Here is a 16,030-nt window from a genome sequence, read left to right on the forward strand (position 1 = left end):
ACCAGCACAGATATCCAAGACTCTGGGGTATGATGTACAGCCAAAGAAAATATAAGTAATGAATGCAAATTCCTAGGTGAAATCCATATGCAATGGGTTTTTCCACCAGTGACTTTACTTGCATTTGTTTTCCCAATGGGGCTTGGTCATCTGATGAGCTACATAAGCTTCTACACATGCAACTGTCTGTATTCTCCAACATGGGCAGAATGGTTTAAAGACTTTCTGAAATGGTGTCTTTCAGAGTTCCACTCTTCAGGAAGAGGGAAAAGGGTCAAAGGGCAAATGACCAAGAAGTGTTTGGTAAATGTCAGGTTCCCAGAAAGGAACCTTTTCAGGGTAGCGGAGCTGGATTTTGTGAAAGTTCTCTTTTTGGAAGCATGACTGTGGGAGCAGATCAGACATAATTGTCACATGATCCTTGTTCCCCTCTCTTACTGTCTAGTTTTAATTTTTTTCCCATCAGCCATGAAGCTATGAGGAGCCATGCGAGCAAACAAACCAGCTCATCAGACTGCACTAATAAATAACAATGCGCTGCACTTCTAGAGCACTTGCCATGTTAAAGAAGCAATTAATGTGTAGGGATTTGAACCTTCATTAAAATCATTTTATGTAACAAAAATGGGAGCGAGAGAGTCAGGATGGAGGACTCAATTAGCAGCACATTATAGAAATCACGTATTGGCTGTTGGGGGAATACACATCAAACAACGGGCTCATTGTGAGGAGCAGCAGTGGGGTTATGAATCTATTGTCTGCTCATCCTAGTGAATAACTTAGTGCTTAGTAATTGTACAGCCAGACCCAGAGCTGCCACTGTAACTCTTGTTGCTGGGATTGTTTCTTGCCACAAACACAGGATGTTACGCTTATTCCTGTAGTAGTTTGATGTGTAACTTAAGTCAAAACAAGCCACACCTTTGCTGTCTGTAACCAGAAACTACTACAACCTGTGTTTGTGACAGGATCCAAGCAAAACAAAAGGGATAATACTGCATTTTGTTCTTCTCACTGCAGCATTTAGGTCAAAGCACTGAATTATGAAGAATGTACCCTACAAAATTGTTTTTTAAATTCAGTATGCTCACACCCATGCAGGCCAGGGCATATCCTTTGTGCTTTGCTCTGTGTTGAACCATAATCATTACATGCTCAAGGACTCCTTCCTATGAACCAGAGAAGTGCTTGTCTGGCCTTCAGTTCACTCAGAGGGAAATGGAAAGATAGTAAAGGTCTGTCAGAACTCAAGTGATTTAGTCTGCAGCCCTATTTCAAATTGTTTTATTACCAGAACAAATTAAAGTACCACCAGAGCTCTGAACTTTACCCCCGCCTCAGGACTGAAACACCACTGGACGTGGGCTGGCAGGTTTTGCGGGTAGATTAATGGATGTAAAGACAAAAGACCTGAATACAAAGCCCAGTCCTTTTGGCAGTGGAAACTCCCTCATTCACAAATTACATTCTTGCACAGTGCTTTCTGTGTAGCTGGTGGCAAATGAGGTGCTTTAGCATGAATCATATGAAAGGCATATTGTCTATGGAAAAAGAAAAATGCAAAATGTATGCTAAATCTGTTGCGGAGGGCACTCACCAGATTTTGGGGGTTCTCCAGCTATGCAATAAGACTGATCTAACTACTGTAGTGGAACATTATCCAACCCTTTAACATTGGGCTGTGATGGTAATAAATAGAAGTATCTAAGTGTACAAGTAAGGACAACCCCAGACACCCAGCAAGGAGTTAGAGAAACCTGTGTCTTGCATCCCCTTGAAAGCTGACAGTGAGCAAGCTTTTTGAAAGTCTACGTACTAGAAAATGGTCAGAATACTTGTAAAAAAGGCAGGTGAGTTGCAGTCTCAGAGTCTGCAAAGCCACTGAGACTTCAGAGATCTTCTAGTAATGTAGCATCCACATTGACCCAAAATTTCTTATTTACTGGCATTATTTCCTGTAGCATCTTAGGTATTCACAGCAGAATGAAGAATCATCTGGCCCTGTGTTAGATCCTTTGTATGTTAATCTGCCCAACTCACTGTATCATGGCACTTGACATTAGATACCGGTTCCAAAAAATACATGAGGAATCAATTACAACAGGAAATTGCTGCTAAATGAATTTTGCAAATGGAAAATCTTGAACAGCCTTTTCTTCTCTTTTTTTTGCTATTTTTAATTATATATTTTAAATTTTTCTTCCTTGTTTTACAGGAGGCAAAGGGAGATTTTTCAAGGTAGGTGAATTTAAAAAGTTTTTGCCATTCTGTGCTGCGAGAATAAATCTGATAAAATTCCTGTATGAGACATGCAACTCAGTTGTAGCCATGTAGTAAGAGGATTGCCTGTGTTAGCACGGCATCTATGTGTGCATGGCTAACACAGACACGGTATTTCCTGACAGCATTTCTTCACCAAACACAACCTTTGACCAGAGCATGCCTTGCGAACAATCATTGTTTGTGATTTTGTTGTTGACAAATCCCATTATGTGGTCATGAAGTTCAGGAAATAGACTAGTCTTCAGAAGGAAATTGCTAAGGAAATTACTCTAAAATCACTGTTATATCACAGATCCTGCCAGAAGCAACATTAAAATTCCATCACTAATTGATATTTCAGTTTGAATTTGGACACTTCTCAAAATCAAATTCAATAATTGGTTTTGTTGAACTTCCTCTATCCCTTGAGCTAAATCTTCAGACTTACCGTAAGAAATTCAAAGAGGTGACTGTACTTGGTGTTTCGGAAGACTGTTAATTAAATGCCGAAAAATTTTCTTTAAGTAGACAGCGTCTGTGATTTACGCATTAGTAGTAACCAAAGGTCGGGTGTTGTTTGATGTCTCATGTGAGAAACATGAAAGTTCTTAATGTGAAGCTCAGGAGAACTGACTATGCTAAAAATTTCATATACTCCATATATTACTTTTGCTGACCTGAATGTGAGTCCAGCTGGAGGACCACAATATCCGTTAAAGTTAGTTTCAGAGAAGAAAAGAAGTGGGCAGTGGGATTGAATTGTCAGGTGAGCCTAAAGAGTTGTCTTAATTTTGCCAGCATTGGAATACAATGAGAGATGACCGTAATGATAGGAGGCTGTGAAGAACAGGCAGGTTCCACTTTCTGGTGGACTGGAACTTCCAGCTAGCTAAAATTGAGACAAATCAGTGAAAAGGAACTGCATTGTAGATATTTCCTGCCCATTGTGGAATCTGAGATGACATAAGGTAACCCTTGCTAAAAGGAAGTTTAAGGTCTGCGTTATCATTTCTCAAAACCTTAATAAACTTGCAGAATCCTGACGTGCATCTGACCACAGAAACATAAACCCAGTCTTGCTTCATTTTTCAGTTCTGTCCGATTTGGAATAACTCGGCTATCAGCACTGTTTATTTAGGGGGTACTGGAGTGCATGTGGCTCTGACTTTTCAGTCTGGTTTTCAGTGCACTGCCAAGTGCTCAGTCCAGAAGAGCTGTGCCAAGCAAAGTGTTGCTATTCCAACCTGTGATAAACCAGTGGTTCTGTTAAGAAGAGCAGTATTTGTGTCCCAGAATGTCTTGGATATGGTGAAAAGACACTCGGAAAGCGTATGTTCAGACTGTGAAACATAGAACAGAAAGGAATCAGATAGCTAGGAGTAGTAGGACTGAAAGCATTTTATCTTCGAGTATCCATTTCCAGACCAGAAATGGAAACAGCTGGTGGAAAGTATCCACCTGCTAAAAATTGTGTGATGTCCCTTGTAAAAAGGATGGTTGAGTTTATCACAGCATGTTTCTCTAGGCCACAGGGGAATGAAGAATCTTCTCTGAGGGCACAGAAGACACCTCAAGCCATGGTGTTAACTGCTCCCACCATGGCAGTGTGGGTGTCATCACCAGGCCTATTAAAACAGCTCTGAGTTCTTTCACCAGTGGATCACAGTGGTTTGAAGTGGAAGGGGGATTCCTTACATCCAAGTCAGGCAGAGAAGGGGTGTCATAATAACAACTTAAGGGCACTGCCAGGGATATTAATCTATAAATGGACTTGGGTGACAAAGCAATCTGCCATCCTAGGGGAGTTTGAAGCCTGTCCTTGGAAGAAGGTAGAAGAATGCTGCCCTGATCCTCTGTGGTCTAGAAGACTTGGCATCTCCTGGGATGTCTGTCCAGAAGTTCCCATCTAATGTGCACTGACAGGTTTATGTGCTGGGTGAGATCCAGGTGCTACTGAAGTCAATATGAGGTCATTGTGGTCAAGATTTTTGCCTGCTGAGATTTGTGGTTATCATATCAGCAGTGTAAAATCTGTCAGGCAAATCAAGCCTCGGGCCAGCCAGAGGAACTGCAGATGAAGGCAAATGTTCTGACTTCTCTTAGGGATAAAGTTAGCTTCAGTGTCTGAAGCTAGTTGATGTTGAACTACTGTTTAAAGTAGAAGTGGCTACTCTTTGAAATGGAGAAGCTTTGCAGTTGTGATTGTCTCACTGCTGAGATTTAAAGATTATACATTGTGCATGGCAGCATATGTTGTGTGAAGGCTGAACTCTTGAACTCCTTTGTTTTTGAAGAAATAATTTAATTCTAAAGGGTTACATGCTTGGAACGCAGACTGCAGCTTTCCCACACCTGTCCTGTCTACTCCCACCAACAGATTTATAGCCTGTGAGAGTACAAGTTCCTCTCTGGCCCCGATCCAAAAAAGTGCATAAGCACTGGCTCATTTGTAGTGATGGGAGAATTGCTGTTCCCCATGGGAGCCTTCCTATGAGTCACTGCCGATCACCTCAGGTGCTGGGATAGTCAAACTGTCACAGTTCCAGCTGCGTGTTGGCACCTGCCCGTGGTGGCCAGAGTGTGATTACCTCCAAACCCCACTGCAGCCAGGTGGAGGATCTGCAGCTGGTGCAGGACTCCTGAATGCAGTTGCAAGTCTGCTATTTGGGCCTCGTGGGAACTCAAAAAACAGAATCAGTCTTACAAACTAATAGTCAGCTTTGTATCTCTGTGAACTGATACATCCTCAGTGACAGCAGCTCCCACTGCTGCTTTTGAGGAAATTATCCCATACCTCAGAATAATCACTATGCTCAGAGTACTCCTTTTTTCTTTCCCCAAAAGCAGCTCATGTGTCATTTCAAACAATCCTTTGGTAGGGCGTTATCGTGTGTGAGTCTGTTATCACTGATTCTTGCCACCTCGGGCATCACAGTGATTCCCAGGTTTTCCTAAGCCTGGGGAACAGTCTGAGTCACCCTCACCTGTCTTGAAGTAAAATGCCCCTGACAGATCAGTTTAGCAGCTATAGTAAGCAATTATTTTAAGACCTTTTCCCTTTCTAATGTGTGTTTCTTTTCAAAAACAAGCTCATCAGAAACCCTGAGTTCATGTACCTGTTTAGATCAACTAAGTATTTCTTAATGTTTGCTGTAAGTAGTCTCATTGACCTCTTAGAGATTCAGGCAGAATGGGGTTTAAAATAAAAAGCTTTTCTTTTTAAGAAGTTCCTAGTCCTCTGCACTAAAGAAGAGCATTTTCACATTACTGAAGAGAATGCCCAAATGCTTCAGCTGACAAGACTTAAATAGGTTTACTTTTAGTCTGGGACATACCATTGAATTTTGGACAATCAGGTATCCCTGTTCAGCTGATTTTCAAGTTGAACAGACCTTAAGATTGGATCTGTGCTTTTCCATATTAGCTGCAAACATTTTGACTTCAAAGGCACAGAATCACATGTATAAAGCTCCTGAACTAGTACCCTGCAGACAAATCTAAAGGCTATTAGCTCAAGCTAATCTTGTTTCTAGTTGAAAGCTGAGTCATGCTTGGTTGGCAGAGCATGGGTAGGACAAATTTCAATTCCTTAGATGGACACAAATCCTACAGGTGTGACTCTCTTTTGGCCTACATAGAGGAATTACCAAGGCTGCCCTGGCTAGGGGGGAAATCCAGCATATTGTTAAAATAATTGAGATTTTTTTTTTCCCCCTAACTTAATCCTGCCATGTTTAGAGTACAGTCCCAAAATCTCTGGGAAACTCACACCAGCTTTGTTTTTAAATGTTCATAATCCAGTTCTTCAGCCTTAAACAGCTTGTATGCCAAAGCAGAAAGAAATAACATATACTGATCATTTGTCCCTCAGTTTGTGGATGGGAAAGAAAAACCTCTGAGTAAAACAAAATCCTGAACAGCTGCAGCTTTTCCCTCATTGCTAGATTTCTTCCAGTTAAACAACATGAGACATTTCGAGTGAACTCCAAGTATCTCCCAGCAATATATGAAAGAATAACAAGGGAGGAAAGCTAACGGCCAGTTTCCTGCTAGGCAGAATTTCACAATAATTTCAGCGTTTGGGCAGATGGTAATCTAGCATAGTTTCAGGCTTACTTTTCTTTCTGTGTAACCAAGTGACATTTAACCAATTAGAATGTATTAAAGGGTTACAAAACCCAAGCTGTATTCTTTCAGCCTAATGGTGAAGATCCTAAACACTGTATTTCGAAAAGTACCATCTAATCTGAGAATCTCAGAATCTGCATTTCCTCTTGCAGTTCTACAGAATGAATTACCATGCTGAGAAGAGTTGGTAACTTTAACCTGCAGTTTTGTTTTGTTACTGATCATTGTTATTATACATGCTGGAAAATGTATTTCCTGAGACAACTGCATATGTAATCTTGCTCAAAATTATTGCAACTAGTTTGCAAGAACTTGTTTTTCACAAAATGTTTATGAAGTGGCTAGGCAGGCCTTTTTGCCCCCATATGTAGATAGAATACTGAGAGGTGGTGACTAGCTTATTTGGACAAGACTCATTAAACAGGCAGTACCAGAACAAACCCAAGAAAAAGGAGTTCTGTTATCTAGGTCCATTGTTAGTCAACCTTACTTCTGCCTTTCTAACCAACTTTCAGGAACCCATGCAGATGGCTTTTCCAGTTCAGTTTTCATATTGTTATTCAGTCCTTTAAATATTATCATTTCCACCGTAGGAAAAAAGGAAATAAAGTGGTCTAGGGAACACAGAGAAAGTGTGTTTGGAGCCTTTTCCCTGCATATTAATAAATCTGTGTCCTAAGCACCCTTCTGTGTATATCAGCCCTGGAGGCTGGACACTTCCAAATATAAAATAAATGCAGCACAAGTGACCGAATTAAACACTTTCTAAATACAGTAATAAAATAAACACCCTGAGATATTTCACTCGAAAGAGCATGAAAGGCAGTAAGTACAAAACTGCTTGTGATCCTGCTGGAAACATTTTAAAATTTGAGGGGTTCAGTGTTTTATAAGGAGCCAAGCGGAAAGTGACCTCATGGCCACTAGTTCAAATGCAGCCTGAGTCATTATTGTTTTCCATTTTTGATTTGACATCTTTTTGAGAGCCTAAATTAATTTGTCTTGGGATGAGTCTTGCCAGAAGGCTTAGTGAATATATGGACCATAGAATGAAATGCCTTTTTGTTCCTGGAAATTATTGCATGACATATATTTGGTGCTTTAAGGCTGTGAGGCACTACCCTTATGATATTTTCTAGGTGCTGAGCAGAAATGTTAATTCTGCCCAACATCACTAAGAATGTCTTTTTTTCTGATTCTTAAAAGACCTTATCACAGGGCGGGCAAACTTTGCTCCTAACTGACAGAAAAAACAGAGCTGACTGGTGTTAGTCCTTTCTTTTATGGGAGCCATTACTGACTCAGAGTTTTTCCCAGACACTCAAGGATCATTAGTCACCACTAATCTTGCCCTATTTGATAGATTTCTGGGCTCAGAAAGTCCCTGTTTGGAACTCACTCTGTGCTTTCCCAGAAAAGTTTTGGAAATCTCTCAACTTCCTTCTATGAGCAGCCAGCTTCAAAAAATCTTCATTTGAGGGCAGTTACTGCTGCTTCTGCTCCGATTGTCCCAAGTTCTGTTCTTTTTTCCCAGTTTCTTCAAAATTTCAAAAACCTCAGTAGGAGCTGAGTATGAACATGCTGTGGAGGAGAAAGCTCTGGGCAGACCCGGTAAACTCTAAAAAGCAACAACTTGTTTTCTAGGCAACAACTTGTGTCCTGTCAGTCACAGAACAGAGCATCCAGATCAGCAGATAACATGGAGCAGAGCAAATTCATGTTCAGACTTGTGCAGGTATTTACCTGCCATGGAAGAATAAATCTGAATCATTTTTGAGCATTTGCACTTAGAAAAGAACAGTTCTCTGATGGCTGAATGACCATGGGATTTGAGCAGGAGTGGGTGTTCAAACACTGTTTGTCAAAAGACTTTTGGCTTGGCATAGGAGGTGTTACAGAGTAGTTTTCCATGTGCTTGGCATGGCAGTGGTTGCCTCAGTTCTTGTGTGCTATTCAGCACATCTTCACTCTGCAAAATTTGAGCCTAATTGAGACTTGGGCATCTCTCATAGATTTCTCCTGACTAGAAGTTTGGTCCTGTTTTAAAACTACTTATTTGGAGGTCAAGAAAACTACCATAATAATAAATAATAGATGTCTGTAGACATGTCCAAAATGCCTGCTCCAGGATTTATGTCAGTGGTTTACCCTATGGCCCAACCTAGCAATTAACCTGCAGACTCCAATTAAGACAAACCCACCTAGGTCTCAGGCAGAGCCTGCTGCTGGGATGTGCAAATGGAGAAATGCTGTGCGAAGATTTTTACAACTGAAGAAGTATGACCTCTCTTCAAGCCACCATACAGACTGTCCCAGAGACAAAACTGAAACCCAGGCTCTGGGATGTCCAAGAGCTCCTCGAGTCTATAGCAGATATTAGGATCTCTGGTCTACAGCCAGAGAGGTCAAGACTACCTATCTGACTGTCTACCAGCCCCACTGGAGAAGCCAGTGGGCTGGGAAATCTAGAGCTCTGGAAGAGGTATCCCTCTGTGCAGCTCCAGCACAGCCACACTTTTGGGTAGGATAAAGGGAAGGGTTTAAGAAGGCAGAAAAACTTGCTGGCAAGAAGTAAGCTGGTCAACATTAATTCTTTGGCACTCCTCTGTGTCCTGTCTGGCCCTCTTGGCTGTGTATTTCTACAATTTTAAAAATTAATAGCAGCACTGCCTTCCTTCCCAAGCCTTTGAGGCTTTTTTTTTTTTAATGTGCACACAATTCCTTGTGTGTTTAAAAGTGGGAAGGGAGGCATTTGGGGTTTGTAGGAGAAAATCCCACGGTTTCATTTCATCTGTGAGAATCTGCCTCCCATTTCATGAGCTCTCCCTGCTCTCTGCTGTGCAGTGATGCTGCTCCAGCTGGCCATTGTGGCCACTGGAGGCTGCAGGAAGAATGTTAGTGAGGTGGTTCCGTGGGAGGGTTTTGTGTAGCAGGACACAAATTCAAACTGGAGTCTTATCAGTGAAGATGTTATGCAAAGGACAGGTCACTGGGCAAGAGGTTAAGAATAACCTGTGATGCTAAGAAAGCAAATCATTACTTTTTGCAGAAGTTTGTAAAGCGTTAAATATAAAGGTGTATAATTGCAGCTGAAAGCATCACTTTCTCTTCCCCTTGGTTTTTTTTTTTCCCTATATGAAAATGTCCATGGCACCCTGCTCAGTGACATGTGACATGGTGGCTTTTGTGTCCAGTCACTGGTAGGAAGTGCTTCAACATAACCATCTGGGAGAGTTTCTCTCCAATTTTGATAATAGAAGGAAAAGTTAACTGGGCTGCCATAAAACAAATAGAGGAGAAAAAGGAAACCCCAGTGCCTTTTGTTAAGAAGGAACAGATGTAGAGCCATAGCAGCCTGCCAGCTAGGTCAAGTAATATCAAATATTGTGGTTGTTTTCTTGTAGCCTGATCCTCCTTTTGAACTCTCTTTCAGCAATGAAGTTGTAAGGAATGAATTAAAGAAGCTGCCAGCCCTTCCAACACCAGCGCTGAAGGAGCATCCTTCCCTCGCTTACTGGTAATGTATCACCCTCTGCAGTGTCTTGTGCAGGACCTGGCTCTGGCAATGTGGTCTGAGAGTGGAAATGGGATGCAGAGATCCCTGTCTTCTGGCTCTAGGTCTGCCACTGACTCATTGCATGAGTTAACACAAGTAGAGCTACCACCCTGGGCCTCAGTTTCCCCATCTGCCAAATGCCTGGCCAAAAATCCACTGTAAGTGTGCAAATGTCCTGATGAAATAAAAATGCCTAATGTGCCATTTACTTACCAGCATTTTCCATCTGTGAAAGAGTTTTCCCAGTTGGAAATGTCAATCTTTTGCACTGCCCTGTGTTGAGTCATTCAGTTCAATCTTGCAAGTCCTCTCTGTATGGCACAGCTGAACTCATCTCCTTTTGTATGAACTCAGTGATGTTTGGAGGTGGGTGCTTGTTTGCTGTCTTTATTGCACAGAAAAGTAAACCCAGGGTAGGAGCAGGGTCACACTTAGATTTTATATGCCACACACATAGATTCTTTTTGCCACCCTGCATATCCCTTTTATCTGTGCAAATAGAAAAGAATTTGGGGAAAGACTATTCATTAAAGGTGAGACACCTTCACTTCATTTTCTTCTTGTTGCTCTTTCATGTTTGCCTTTAAAGCTTTAGGCTGTAAGCCTGGGGGTTGGATTGAACTTCTTTATCTGCTACTCTTTTAATTTCTGCATTTTGGCAATCTGAGGATGGCAGGGGGAAACAAATCAGTTTGTAGGTTATGATCTCAGTTCTTCTCTTTGCCAAAAAGGTCAGCCACTTCTTGTAGCATGGCTACAGCAGTGAAATTAACTCTACCTAATGTCAAGTCATAGGCAAGCTCATCATGAGGTCTCCTAATCACTTTCTGATAATACAAGAAGAGATTCGGAGTCCTCAGCAGAAATTAGGATCACTGACACAAAAACTGTGGATCATCACAATCTCCTAGTATTTCTCTCTAAGAACCAAATCAAATCTTCATGAAATGTGATAAATATAGGCTGCCATTTCATTGAAGAAGAATGGTCTTCGTCTTAGGAGCATCTCTTTTCCCAAGAACTACTCCACACCCTCAAAAGCAGTACATTTCCAGGTGGTCTGGCTGATTGACAGACTGGGAGCTCAAGCTGAAAGCCTCACAAGAGGAGAGCTGGGAACAAGTAGGCATTGTCAGGGAAGGCAAATCTGACCTTTTCAGCAACAACATGGCCTAAGGTCTTAATAAAGTGCCACATAGCAAGAAGAGCCATGTAAAATCCTCGTGCTCAGAATATGAGTATTTGCATTTATACACAAGGTACAGCACTTGCAGCTGTACTTAATTTTGTGGGGGTTCTCGTGTGACTGAGAACAGGTTACAGGTTGGGAAGATGGTGTTGCCAATGGGGTAATAAAATCAGAGGCTACAGTCCTGTGACTCCCTTGTGATTTCATGTCAGTAACCAAGTCTCAGAGACCTCTTTAACATTAATAGTTCATTATTTTTTAATGATGGCTTTTTTCTAAAAACCCTCTAAAACACTTAATGCTCTCAGGAAGCGGCTGTTGCTGAATCAGACAAAAAGCCTCAAAAGTACAGATCAAACTTCAGTGATCTAATGGAGCAGATTTTTAAAACGGTGTTCACTTTGCATCTCATACAGATTGTGTACTGGATGCAGATTTCATCCAGTCCTTTTCTGTGAGCAATCAGTTTTATTCTGCAGTTCTTCAGCATTAGCGCAAGCAGTCACAAGTGAATCTCCAACCCTGGAAAGAAACTTTGAAAACATTAAAGGTGGGATGGGTAATGGCTCTAGTTAGTTTAAAACAGACAAACCAAAGAACTTTGTACTACATTTTTATCAGATGAAATGGATTAAGAGATAATAAAATGAATAATCAAGTAAATACGGTGATACCTTCAGCAAGATGCTGTAATAGATCTGCATGAAATAATACAACATCTCCATCACACACCATGAAAAAGCATCAGCTGTTGCACCTACCAAAGAGACTTGTGGAATGACTGCTGGATTCTTAGACCAGTACAGTTTGTGTCTCTGATTCCACCTTCATGGAGTCTCCTGGTTCCATACCCATGGTGTAGGCCTTTCTCTTCCCTGTATTCTCTTGCAGCTTTCTCCAGGTTCAGAATAATCAGTTGCACATCTTGTTCTCAAGCATCTTTTGGCATCTCTGATTACTGGTGAAGAAAGAAGGGGCTTTTTGTTGCGTTTGTTTGCGTTTCTTTTCCTTTTAATGAAAGCTGAGCTTCTGGTCCTCCCACACAGTCCAGGAGTTGGGGCCCTGAGTTTTGATTTCTCTTGGCCATGCATGGAAACAGACATGAAACTAATCACAGAGACTGGAGAGAACCTTTAGAAATGTGTTAACTCACAGTGCTCCTTTCCAGACACTTGCCATTGCATTTTATCTCATTTCAGATCCTCCCCAACAAGCCAGCCCAGCAGTGGGTTGTCAATAATAAGGCCAGAAGGAGATGCAACAACACAAAAGTAGATGCTAGAATGGAATTTTCAACAGACCGGGGGAAGAGAGACTTCTCCCAGGTTCCCACAGACTTTGAACACGAGCTTGTTTGTAGCAACCCAAAGCATTAGTGTTGCCAGAAAACCCACCTCTGAAAATATCATCTGAAAATTGCTATTTAGTGATTTTCTCTAGTTCAACACAGTCCTGAGGCCCTGGTCCAGCTCTTGGTCCCTTGGCCTAAGAGGTGCTAGTGGCTTCAGAGGGACAGCATATGACTGTATGACAGCGAATGCAAATAAAGACATTATTCATTCAAGAATATAATCAAAATGGTCAAATCAGGTTAGAAGCAGAACAACACTAAAGAACAGCAATTTATTAAAACAGCTTGGTGTGCTGGGAAGAGAGGGAGGGAGCAACTAACTTTGAAAATCTGGATCTGATGATGAGAAACTCAAGGCCTGCATTTGCTTGCAAGTTGTCTGCTGTCCAGTTCTATAAGCTGCTGGGACAGGAGGGATTTCTTGTTGGTTCTAAAGATCTTTATCAGAGTTGTCTGCCTCAGGATATCATCCATGTATTAACTTCTGCGTCTTTGGGGAGAATGTTTTATGAGCTGGCAAACAGACAGCAGTGCTTCGGCAGCCTCCGTGTCTCTGTCTCCACATTAGTCAAGCATCCTCTGCCAGCCCTGCACTGTGAATGAGTTTCTGTGTCACCAACACAGCAACAAAGCAAAGCAGGGAGAGAGGAGATGTCAGCTGGTGGTCCCAGCAGTGTCCTAGCACTCTCCCAGCTGTCAATAGCAGCATGGCAGCTGCCTTGAGATGAACAGCTGAAATTATAGGGGAGCATGTTTATAGACTCTGCTAATGCTCCTTCTGACCTGTGATTGATTTTGCTTGTTTTCCCTGGCACATGCTGGGCTTAACCCTCCAACCCAGAGCTGAAGGCAGAAAGCAACTTCTGTGCTGGATGGTCCTTCTTGCACAGGGCAGTGGGAAGGAAAAGGAAGTTCAAAGAATTGTTAGAGGAGGGACTGTCACACAGATTGTTCTGACTGTGAATATTTTTCCAGTGTGGATGTCGCTATCTGGGCTAGGTGCCCTCAGCTCCCTTTGCTGTCAGTGGAAAGAAGCAGCAGTAACCTCTTCCCAAGGAATTCATCCAAAATAGATTGAAAGAGTCATGCTCTGGAGTACGTTTCTTTCCCCGGTGATAAGCCCAGTGCTGCAGAAAGGTGAAAGGCCGCAGATCTCCGTCTTATATATGCCTTGATTGATAATTCAGGCTTTGTAATTTTTGTCCAAAGGAAAGAAGAAACAAAGATGATACTTACCTGGCACTTAACATCTGTATACCACAAAACATTTTACAAAGGAAGATTATCAGTATCCTAACAGAGCAATGGAGGTATAGCATTGACTGCATTTGTTTAGAAGAACTGGGTAAAGCCTGGACTGTCCCACATTTCTAACATGGGTTAAAAGCATAACTATTTGTCCTGATGTTCAGGAAGGCTTGCTGACATCTGATCTGTCCTTTTGAAGGAAATGGGCCATCAATTGGCTTCCTGCCCAAGGAGTATGGTCTAGGAACATACCAATAATTTTATAATAATCATTTATAAGAAAGCAGAGCACATCCAGAATCACATTAAATAATCAGCTTGTCCAGGTACATCTATCCTTTCCTTGAATGGCAGCAATATGAGAGCTTGATCTGTGCAATAAACTGCACAGAGTGGAAAATAAAGCTAGCAGTGTTTTCAACTGGAGAAACTCCATTATGTTCTGAGAAGTCACTCCTGGTTTGTTCCTGTCTGAGACGGTGGAATTGCATCCACATGTAATCATGGTTTTAAGAGGTAATTTCAAAGGGCTGTAAGCCCTCTCTGTCTATCTTTTTTATTAAGAATGATGTTTTTTGGAGTTCTTCCAATACTGAACACTCATGTAATTCAGTTATTGCTCCAAAAGTAATCCTGTTTATGACAATCATGGCAGGAGACCCAGGCTCTGCCTTCATGTGCACACCCTTAACATCTGTGGTACTTGCTTGGATCAGTGTGCTGAATATGGTTTCATAGCTGTAGAATTTAGAGCTTACAGATCATTTTCTAAGCATTAAAATGATTCTGAGGGATTTGAAGGGAGAGCTGGACCATTCCTTTACCCATGTAATGTGTCACTGGCTCAGTCAGCATCCTGTTCCTGCTGTGGCCTGCTAGTGGGACATCACTTCACCTTGCCCCAAAAAGGACTCTTTTCTTTTTGTAGGATGAATGGGAGAAGCCGCTTGATGAGTGAGTAAGGAAAGCAGTTACTCTCAGATAAACAACAGGCTTGTGAGGGAAGAGCTGGCCCTGTTGACAATCTGACAGACTGTCTCTGAATTGCTCTGTGCTGCCTACACTGGTGTTTCTGATTCTCCTCCTTTCTCTCTTCATTATTAGGGCTGCACAATCCTCAGCTTCCCTGTGCCTCTTCTTTCTAAAAGATGCTTTGGCTCCAGAGATTCTGCCTCTCTTTCTAAAAAGAGGTTCTGTCCTCTCTGGCACAGGGGTGCAAATGGGAAAGGCAGCAAGGAGAAGATGCGGTCATGTTAAGCCAGGCTAGTGAAAGGCTTTGCAGTCCTCCACAAAAGCTCCTGTGGGCATCTCTGAGCAGTCATGGTGAGGTCATCTATCACATCATCCCACACTGCTATGCTCCTTCACACTGCCTAGCAATACAAATGGCTTCAGTTCTGCCTGAGGAAGGATTACCACATGGTAGACAACTGAAAGGCCCCATTAGGGGGTCATGCTGGATCCAGGAAATGAAGGGAGGGAGGAATGCCAGTTCACATTGCCCTAAACCACATGCAGTGTGATGGCATGGGATGGACACGCGGCACTGCTGGAAGCTTATGCAGGGCCAGGTGGGGAGGTCACTAAGGTGGCATAAAGGTAGTTTAGGTTTCCTTCCTCTTGTCTGGCAAGTTCTGTACAGTATCTCCAGGGGACTCATCAGATTCCCTGTCCTTAGTATTACAAAATAAAGGGCAAGAAATTGGTTTTAAACCTGAGGACCTAAGTGTTCTGTCATGCCAGTGTAACAGAGCAGGTCTTGTGTGCACTACACTGGATCCTTGGCTTATACTTTGCCATGCTGCGAACTTGCTAGCACAGCTGATTGTATGCATCAGTTACTTCTGCTGCCCACTCACTGGAGAATAATGAATGAAATGCTTTAAAAATGAACTTACGGGTGTCTCTCAATCTGTCATTTGGGTCGTGCTGATTTCTCTTGGATACTCCATCTCTACTGCTTGTTGGCACACACTCAGAATTGTTCTCTGACACAGAGGCCCACTGGTGTGGAATAGCCTCCATTTCACCTTGGAAAACATGATGACATGGTTCATGTCTTTCTAAGACATGAAATGATCTTAGTCTCCGAAGAGCTGTTGGGAATGGGCCCCAGCTCATGCCAACTCCCAGTGCATAGCCAGGAGTTGCCTGGGGAATGCACATTAGTATAACCCAAAAGCAAGCAAAAGCACATGAGTACTTTAAGAGTAAAGAAACTCAAGTTTGAGTGCCTGGAAATATCCCCTGTCACTGTTTAACCTGCTGTTATTATTCCTCTGTGTACACTAGGAAT

The 16,030-nt window shown here is 42.2% G+C and overlaps 1 protein-coding gene across 6 annotated transcripts in view; it reads left to right on the forward strand.

Annotated features, from left to right (window-relative positions):
* The window catches only part of FRMD4A (FERM domain containing 4A), a 362,397-nt gene that overhangs the window by 288,359 nt on the left and 58,008 nt on the right, over positions 1 to 16,030 (forward strand). For all 6 annotated transcript variants that reach the window (XM_017740376.1, XM_017740375.1, XM_017740377.1 and 3 more), the window contains 2 exons: positions 2,216 to 2,238; positions 9,824 to 9,907. In XM_017740376.1, coding sequence (XP_017595865.1) covers positions 2,216 to 2,238; positions 9,824 to 9,907 — 107 coding nt within the window. The remainder of the gene's footprint in view (positions 1 to 2,215; positions 2,239 to 9,823; positions 9,908 to 16,030) is intronic.

Source organism: Corvus brachyrhynchos, unplaced genomic scaffold (genome assembly GCF_000691975.1).
Source record: "Corvus brachyrhynchos isolate BGI_N302 unplaced genomic scaffold, ASM69197v1 scaffold307, whole genome shotgun sequence".
In the NCBI taxonomy this organism is placed as follows: domain Eukaryota; kingdom Metazoa; phylum Chordata; class Aves; order Passeriformes; family Corvidae; genus Corvus; species Corvus brachyrhynchos.